Here is a 9,532-nt window from a genome sequence, read left to right on the forward strand (position 1 = left end):
CGCCCCCGCCCTGCCTCGCGCGGCTGCCATTGGTCGGCGGACGCAGGGACCTCAACGCCACCGCCAGTGAAGTGAGGCGGGGCCCTGGGTGCCTCAACGCTCGGTGACGTCACCGTCTCCATGACGACCTGCCCCCGGCCGCCCCCGGCCGTCCCCAGCCCGTGCCGCCCCTTTCTGCCCTGCCCCTGTTTGCGACAACATGGCCGCCGCCAGCGATCAATATTTGCCGGGGCCCTGCGGGGCTGGTGCCCGAGCGAGGGACGCCCGGCCCGGCGGCCGTGGCCCCGGATAAAGTAGCGATGTGGACAGCAGGGGGCCCTTTCACCCTTTCGAATCAGCGGGGCCTACAATAGGCATGTTTGCGGGGAGCTTAGGGGGTCGACCCGGGGGCCCCGCGCCCTGATCCGTTGGCTTTCGATCACCCGGAGGATCACGAGCAGCGTTGTATTGACGAAGCCGCTCAGCGCTTACCTGGTGCTGGAGCCCGAGGTTGTCCATGTTCATGTTGACGTTCCGGTTGGGCGGGTAGCCGTGCATGGTCATGTTCATGGACACGTTGACGGACATGCTGGGGAAGACGTTGTGCGTGGGCGCGGGCGGCCAGGACGACGCCCCCGTCCCGCCGCCCAGGCCGCTCGGGGCGCCGCCGCTGAGGGGCGCCGTGGAGCCCACCCCGGGCTCCATCTGGTGGTGCATCTGGTGCAGCGGGGCGCCGCCGCAGAAGCTCGCGCTGCCGCCGTACCCTCCGCTCGCCGAAGACGACATCATCTGTTCCAACATATATTTTGTTTACGAACGTTCGGAACTGCACGGAAAAAAAAAAGATTAGCTGTCAGAGCGAATAGATTGGCTAATTTGGTGACAGCCAAGAAATTTGCTGTGGCACCTAAGAATTAGTTGTCAGAGACAACCGTTAGTTGCCAAAGCAATCCCGAAAAAAACGCGTTCGCTGAGTCAACTAACGTTTGTCTCTGCTAATTCTTAGGTGCCACAGCGAACTTCTGAGCTGTCACCAAATTAGCCAATCTATTCGCTCTGGCAGCTAATCTTTTTTTCCGTGTACCACACAATAACATTCCTGCGCATTAAATGGTTGCCGAATGTTGCGGAGTATTGCGAAGAATTGATTTGAAAGTTCAACAAAAATAACGAAGTAATTATTTGTATTTCAAAAAAAATTGCTTGTATACTTTCGAAGAATTACCTCGTACAAACAGGGTGGCTGGTTCGCCCCGCTCACTTATTTTATAGACGCACACAGCTACCTTGCAAAGCAAAATGCTAAATCCTTCGCAATTGCAAAGCATTTGCTTTCGCAACTACAAAGCATTTACTCTCTTTGTGATCCATATTAACTTTGTACAAAATTCTCCCTAAGCGAGTCCGAAATGAAATGTGAGCGCAATTGCTTCGTAATTGCAACGGATTTGGATTTTTTCTTTGCAAGGTTATAATTGAGCAGAGTTGCCAGCACAGCAAGCTAGGCAAAAATCCGCTGGAGCGCACCCGTGTGCAACGGGTGTGTATCTCCGCCTGCAGTGGGTTCGCCCAGGCAGGCGTCAGTACAGCCCACTGCACGCAGGTGTGTCCCGGCGGTTTTATGCCAACTATTTTTGGCAGGTCGGTTAGTAGATTAACTGACACAGTCCACAACTGGTATTCACGTGGTAGGCTATAGTGTCCAGCTCTATGGTGCACACTCTTTGGTATTGGACTGGAAATTTGATCACTTTTAAGTGTTTGACTTTACTGTTTAACACTTTTTATCGTGGGGTCCCCCACTTTCAAAATGGGTGTACAACGGGTTGGCGAGTTGACGAGTTACCGCGAGTAAGGCACGAGTTGGGATCAATTTTTTTAAAGTTTTGCGCTATCTTTTTCAAATTTAGCACGTGTTTTCGCAAATTTTCGCGAGTTCTCGCAAATTCTCGCGAGTTTGACCCCAGTTGGTCTCGGGCAAGTGTACAACGAGTTGGCTAGTGGGGAACCCCTCGCTTTTTATAGTATTCAAATATCCAGGCAAACACTTAAATGTTTGCAAAGTAGTGTTGAGCACTTGCATATGCACGCCAGTTGCCTACTTTACTTGATCATTGCGTGTGCAGGCGGGTGGGCACCACTGACCATGGCGCCTTACGGCCCAAATGATAAGTGGGACCCACCCGCACACGAAAAAAAAGTTAGTTGCTCCAGCTTAACATTAGGTATGCGGGCTAAATGTTAGCTGCCTGGGGGACAGACAAGAAAATTAGGAACAGTAGCTTATAATTCGTTGCGTGAGCTAATCTGTGGCTGTCGCAGATAAAGCGTTCCCTGTAGTTGCCCAACTGTATTATTAGTTGTCTGAGCGAATGCGAAATTCATTTTTGTACCGTTCGCTCGGACATCTAATGCAGATGAGCAACTACAGGGAACGCTTTATTTGTGACAGTCACAGATACGCTCAAGCAACGAATTATAAGCTACTGTTCCTAATTTTCTTGTCTGTCCTCCGGGCAGCTAACATTTAGCCCGTTAAGCTAGAGCAACTAACTTTTTTTTCCGTGCACGGTCTATAAGTTGTGGGGCAAATCAGTCAACTTTTTTGTTGCAAGATATTTTTTTTCAAGTTGCGAAGTCCAATAGTATGTGCAGTGCAGTCAGTAGTACTTAAATGTTCGAAGGGTGCCTGGAGGTAAACCTCGGACACCTCGGGGTACACCTACCTGGGGGTGGACGGTGTAGGACAGGCTTGCCGAGGGGCCCGAATACGAAGACTGCTGCAAGGCCGTGGGCGCGTACGGGGCGCTGTAGGAGGAGGTGTAGGGCGTGGAGTAGGAGGACGAGTAGGGCACGGCGTTGTACGGGCTGCTCGGGTAGAAGGAGCTGGACGGCGACAGCTGGCCGGGGTGCACCACGGCATGCTTCAGCTGCAGCAGCACGTCCGTGACGTCGGGCACGCTGGCGCCCACCTGCTTGTGCTCCTTCAGCGCGCCGTACTCGGATCTGGACGAGAGAAGGATACAATTACTTTGACCTCATCTTCGCGGCAGACCCCATACTACATTCTTAAGAACTTATGTATATCTGTAAACCTGCGCTATTGAGTATTATTGTACACGCATTTGTGGACAAATTTGTTCATAACTGAAAATATGTTCATATTGTTCATTAATTGCGTATAAAATAGTACTTAAAAGCGTAGGTTTACAGAAATACCCAAGCTACGTACCGGGTGATTCTGAGAAGACGCAGGTGCGGGTGGGTTTGCCTACCCAAGGGGCTATGGCGCCTTACGGGCAGAGCGGGTAGGCAAACCCGCCCGCACCTGCGTCTTCTCTGACTCACCCGGTACAAAACAAGTTCACAACAATTTAGTGTGTCCGTAATGTGGACTCTAAAAACTCAACAGTTACATTGTATGCTAATATATCAGCAATCATTGGTTACTGACAAATCAGTGTCATGGTATGTACACTGATATATCAGTTATCATCAATGACTATGGTAGAGTAGGGTTAGCATTTCCAGATTCATTGTAAAAAGAGTTTTCATACGAGCTACCCAGTCAACAAAGCAGCTCCCACTTACTTTTGGGAGGAGTTTGGGATCATCCCACACGAATCCCTCACACGTGCTACTGGGACATCCCAAAAATACATGCCTTGGAGCAAATCAGGATGTGTTGTGGAGCACGACCACATGTACATCTTGGCCGGGATCTGACTGGGAGGTACTTCTGTGTTATGGTTCTGAGAAGTTACTCCTCAGGATATACCTGCGGTAAAGCTCCTTGGGGTGTCCCGCCGAGGAGCTCCTCAGCATGTCATCGGGCAGGACGTAACATACGAGTACCTCCTCAGGGGCACCCGTCGGGCTGCTCCTCGGGGCGTTCAGTCAGGGTCAGTGGCGCCCATCGTATCTGGAGACGGTGGTGACTGAGGGGACTGAGGGGACTGCTACCTACCTTTAAGGCGTACCTACCTACCTTTACGGCCAATTTTGGACGTGCAACACTAGAGTTGCCTACTTTTAGGGGCTCATTTTTTTTTGTTGATTAAACGCCAACTTATTCCCTAGTTTCCCTGATTGAGGGTATGGCTAGATTGAAGCAGCTAATGAAATTTACCAAATTTTCAAAATAACTACTAACTGACAGCGAGTACCGAATACATTAATTTATGCGGCACGAGCCAACGTAAGAGGAATCTGCAAGCGAAGCGAGCGAAAATTTTGTGTTTCGTGTTCCTTGCTTTGGTAAAATTTAAGATAAGTATTGTGTGCATAAAGTTATTTATTTAAATAATAGGCAACAAAGGGTGATTAAAATTAGACTCCGTAGCAAAGAGCAACCAGCCGTAAGGTCACGAGCGAGCGGACTGATCGGGAAAAACATAGCTCCAAGTGCCATGAAATTGGAAAAGAATCGCGAGCGAAGCGAGCGAAAAATTTTATACCAGGAGGCGTCCTGAACTCGACACAAAAGTTTAACTTCAAAATGGTAAAAGTAAGAGGAAAACTTCGTTCAAATAATTGCGAGTTGCATGCCAATAAATATGCGATGCTTTGTGGCAAGCCAAGTTGTTGAACCAGCTAAAGGGAAATGCACTCAGGAGTGTTGGTGCTGTTTGATTCGGCTGGGCCACAGCTCCGAGCCCCGAGCCGCGGGGCCCGGGGCCGGAGCCGGACTGTTCTTATTACCATTATGAATACCCCCCTTTCCTCTTATTTTCTTTCCTTCTCTTCTCTCTTTTCCTTTCCTCTCTTTCCCTTTCTCTTTTCTCTTTTCCCTTTCTCTTCCTTCCCCTCCCTCACCTACCTTCTACTTGCCCTTCCTACCTACCTTAGCTGATAGACGGTGGTGACTCGTCACCACCGTAACCCTACGATGGGCGCCACTGGTCAGGGTGCTGGCCAGCATGTCTTTGGAAAAGACGTTACGTATGCATCTGCTAGGGATGTGCCAGTATGAATGTCACCAGGACGTACTACATAGAACCTGCTCGGGATGTCATGGTTAGGGAGACTAGCAGGATGATGAACATCCTGTATACATCTGTTGCGGGAGGTCTTTGGTATGTCAGTGCCAGTGGCAGCCGTGTGCCGTGCTATATTTTGCCGACAGATAGCGCTAGCGACGCGATCCTCGAAGGTTTTATCATTTTTGCGTTAAAATGAACGAAATAATAAGTATTTTGAAAAGTTACGTTATTCGCGTGTAAATCAAGGGGCATGAAGCCGAATCGCACTACCAATGTTCACTTGCATGCACAATTTAGGATTTTATGTGATGTCTAATTTAAATCTCGCGGATCATCCGTATACCACTCTTATAGACCCCTCGCCAAGTGTGAGGTATAATTGTGGTCAAGTGACACATCACATGACTGCCATAAATAAATTTTGTAAACTCCGACAACTTTGACCGAGTTCTCCGGGACCTGCTTCTGGATAATTAAAATTCAGTTTCAAATAAGAAACTCGTCGCACCTCACTTCACTTTTGAATAGTGCCATATTGTTTTAAATAAAATGATGGTCAGGTCCTGAAAGTTCATCCTGAGGACGTTCCTTCCGGGATGTGACAATCACCTCCCACTCAGGACGTACTGCTGGGAGGTGCTTATCTTCTGCTCAGGGTCTAAAAAATGTTGCATTCTGTAGTACTGTGGGACGTCCCAGCCAGGACGTCCCACATCCCACCCGGGTTGTACCAGGGATGTGTTCGGGACTATGTTTTGTTGACTGGGTACTAAGTGATAGGGTTCACTACCGAAATGGGCCGCCTTTCGAAAATGTCAGTAAGTTAACTAAGTTTCAGTTAAGTGGTTAATTTGAACCCAATAACATAGTCGCTCGTTTGAATGCTCCTTTCACGTGAAATCTGGAATGTTCTTCACCTGAAAGGGAAAATTAGCCAAAAACCTAAACGTGATCATTGATGATTGCTCATATATCAGTCTTACAGCTTACACGGATATATTAGTGATCATCAATGATTGCCGATATATCAGCATACAATGTACACTGTTGAGTTTTCAGAAGACGTAACATTAAATGACAGGACTTACTTGAAGGTGGGTGCCGGGCACGGGCTGAAGGGGAAGATGCCAGGGAGTGGCTCTAGGTCCAAGGGAGGAAGGGAGAAGCTAGCCATCATATCATCGGGCCAATAGCCACCTACTCCGCCCGCGGGCTGAAAATGAACGATTAGAAAAACTTGAGTCTCATTTGCCTGTGTAGGCTGGCCGCTCCAGGCGCCTAGCAGCGGGCGATAGGCAGCCCGGCGGGCGGAGCTGTTCACCGCGCTGCAGCCGCAGCTCGCCGGGCGCCGAGCGCTCGCCGCTACCTCGGCTCGGAGCGACCACGCACCACGCACTCCATTGCAAGTCAAAGAGTCACCCCTGAGAAAGCGACATTTTAGCACATGATACCCTAACGCCTACACTAAACATTAAGTAACATTAATTAATGTTTTTGATTCAATTTCATTAGTTTTAAGTGAGCGAATTGAATTTAGATCGCTAGTTGAGGGTTGTTTTCGCGACGTTTTCGGTTATAAATAAGACACATTTTAAGTCGTTTGTGTGAACATCGATCGATCAGAGCGACATACATCGCTCTATTCGGGAAAGAAATGTGACTCTAACTGTTACCGATTCGCCATGTGATACGCTATCACATTTACACGATTACAAGATTCTTCCGGTTTTCGATCCCCCGACCCTTACCGCCCGTGAAATTTGACTTGGATGCACTTCTGTTCGTGTGATAAAGTTAAACTAATTTAAAGAACACGTTAAAAGTGACTGCTTGGTTAACAGTAAGTGGTAGTTTAGTTTCCAAAGCAAAATGTGCTTGGAAAATACCACTCCTATCTTGTAAAACCAAGCAATTACTTTTACCGCCAAAATTTCAAATCGAAAAGAGGGCATTAATTCCCTCGGCCACGAGCCGCGAGCCACCCAGAAAATCTTTGTTTTGAAACAAGGCCAAATACATTAAATCTAGGAATTATCCTTTAATAAAATACATGAAATTTTTGTCAAGTGGAAGGCAAAACTTTGGATTAATAACAAAATCTACGTTAATTCAACGTTTTGACCAGGACTACAATGAGAATCCCTTAAATCACGGCTAAAATTTGCCTTGTACTCCTTTCTAACGATATTGCTTTGGTTCAAGGTGTCGATTTTCTGGATGCAGTCTCTCGTCACTTACCCCCTGCGTGCTGAGGCAGCCATGCAGCGACAGCCCCGGCGCGGACGGGTCCTGCGGCGAGAGGGGCGCGGCCAGGCCCAGGGAGACGCCGTAGGCACTGGCGGGGGATGGCGGGCCGCCTCCAGCCGAGAGCACGGTGTGGAGCGGGCCGAGCGGAGCCAGCGGGCCCAGCCCCGGCCCACCTCCGCCGCCCTCGCCGCCCCCCGCCTCCGGCCCGGGGCTCACGGCCCCCGCCCCCGGAGCGCCGCCTCCGGCCACGCCCGTCACCGCCTCGCCCGCGCACTCGGGCGGGCACTCGCCCTCCCCCGCGAACATCTCCAGCCCATAGTGCGCCGGGTTGTTGGGCATGTAGCAGGTATCCATGATGGGGTCGGGCGCGCGGTCCGCCAGCGCGCCCAGCGCGCCAAGGCCGGGGCCGCCTCCGGGGCCGCCGCCGGGACGCCAGGCGTCGTACCCGACAGAGGCGCCGTCCTCGGGAGACGAGGGCAGCCTCATGGTGACGATGACTTGGCTCGTTTACCGCGCTCGGCCCGGCGCCTCAGGTGGCGGCGCGGCGGCCGCGGAGCCATGGTGCGCGGGGTCCCAGGGCGAGCCCGCGGCCCGGGGCCGGCCGCCTGCAGGGGCGCCCGCCGCGCGCGGACGCCGTGCTCCCCGACGTCCTCCCCGAGGTCCTCCCCGAGGTCCTCCCGGCAGCCGTAGAAGCGCTGTCGAGCAGAAATAGGGACTCAATGGTGCGCGCGCACGCCGAAGGGGCGCAGTGGGGTCGCGGCTCTAGCGCGGCGCACCGCAGACAGACTCGCACGCACGCACAAAAGAACACATTATTGCTTGCGAAGTCTTACAGTGCGCCGACTCCCCGGCGCCCTCCCCCTCTAGCGGGGAGCCGCGCGGTGCAAAGTGAAAGCAGCAGCTCGCGGCTGAAAGCCCGCCTGAATAAGGCCTGGCTGAAGGCTCGGCTGAAGGCCCGGCTGAAGGCCCGACTGAAGGCCCAGGTGTATAAGGGATAAGGCCTGGCTGAAGGCCCTGCTGAAGGCCCGGCTGAATAAGGCCTGGCTGAAGGTCCGGCTGACTAAGGCCTGGCTGAAGGACTGGGTGAAGAAGGCCCGGCTGAAGGCCCACCCTGCAGCGTCGATTTGCTTTCTACTTTCTGCGGCACGGCGGGAAATATATATATTGTAATAAAAGCGACACCGACTCCCCCGCACGCCGCAAGTCGCGAATGCCGCGGAGCCTGGAGCCGAGCGGAGCCCTCTGGTCGAAATAATAAGTGATTTGATTTGTCCCACGCGATTAGCTCGCGATTAAGGCGTGTTTACCTTTGGAATGAGTGACCCCTCCCTCCCCTCCCCTTGCTGCGGGTGGGTCGGTCCCTGTCCGGCTCAGACCGCACGGAGCGTGGCTGGCTCGTGGGCTCGGCGTCGGGTTACTGTAGATATTAGGTCGGCTCCGGCCGGGATGACCCCTTCGACATTCGATACTCTTGGCTCCCCCCCCCCCCCACCTCTTGTGCGTACCCCAGGCGCATTGTCACTCTCTATACCTATCAGCAACATTCATATGCATCTTTCTCCAATTCCTCTTGATTATCTTTCCGCGTAGGATTTTTTCCACGCCGACTTGTTACTCGTTCTTCATTTTAAACTTCCTTTCATTAACAAACGGGCAACTCTGGCGAGAATTTTTATTTTAACTCCGTCCCTTCACAGGAAAGGTACTTTCTACCAGTCCTGTCCACTCAGAAAGCCGTATTCTTGCAAAAAGCTGGTTCAAGAGCAAAATTTTCTTTATAAAATGAAGAGTATAGTGGACTTGATTTGAGAGCAATTTCTCTGATAGGGAGACAGAAACGCTTCATTTAAGTACAAAATGAAGTGCATTTGGTACGATTTGGTACTTGAATGAAGCGTATATTGCGCTTGGGTCCAAGTTTATATGGTACACTTAAATCAAGCGTTTTTGTCCAGTACAGAAGAAGTTGCTCTCAACTACGGAACAGAAGAGGGCTACACAAATCGTAACCTGATTCAATGCAATTGATTTACTGCTGTTCCAAATACTTTGCAAACTAAACAAGTGAGTTTGAAAATAAAAATTACTATGGAGACTGCAAAATATTTTGAGAGTGACTTGGTGCTGTTGTTTGTCTAACAGTCTGCTACTGAGGCGCCACGTTTCTATTGAAAATCATTTTCCTTTTTACCCACGTGTTTCCTCCCCCATAAAACCGCCACGCCGCGCCACGCCACACCGCGACTTGCCGCGACGCTGACTGGCTCGGAGGTCGTGCGGCGCGCCGCGACGCCGCGACGCCGCGACGCCATTGGCGCTCGCCG

The 9,532-nt window shown here is 51.3% G+C and overlaps 1 protein-coding gene across 1 annotated transcript in view; it reads right to left on the minus strand.

Moving 5' to 3' along the window:
- Positions 1 to 9,532, minus strand: part of LOC113211152 (protein glass) — a 39,665-nt gene that overhangs the window by 15,041 nt on the left and 15,092 nt on the right. The window contains exons 2-5 of the mRNA XM_052273249.1: positions 7,200 to 7,903; positions 6,050 to 6,174; positions 2,706 to 2,985; positions 472 to 768 (exon numbers count right to left, since the gene is read on the minus strand). Of these exons, the coding sequence (XP_052129209.1) occupies positions 472 to 768; positions 2,706 to 2,985; positions 6,050 to 6,174; positions 7,200 to 7,694 (1,197 nt within the window). The 5' untranslated portion in view covers positions 7,695 to 7,903. The remainder of the gene's footprint in view (positions 1 to 471; positions 769 to 2,705; positions 2,986 to 6,049; positions 6,175 to 7,199; positions 7,904 to 9,532) is intronic.

The sequence above is a fragment of the Frankliniella occidentalis genome, unplaced genomic scaffold (assembly GCF_000697945.3).
Source record: "Frankliniella occidentalis isolate FOCC.00 unplaced genomic scaffold, Focc_3.1 Scaffold258, whole genome shotgun sequence".
Taxonomy (NCBI): domain Eukaryota; kingdom Metazoa; phylum Arthropoda; class Insecta; order Thysanoptera; family Thripidae; genus Frankliniella; species Frankliniella occidentalis.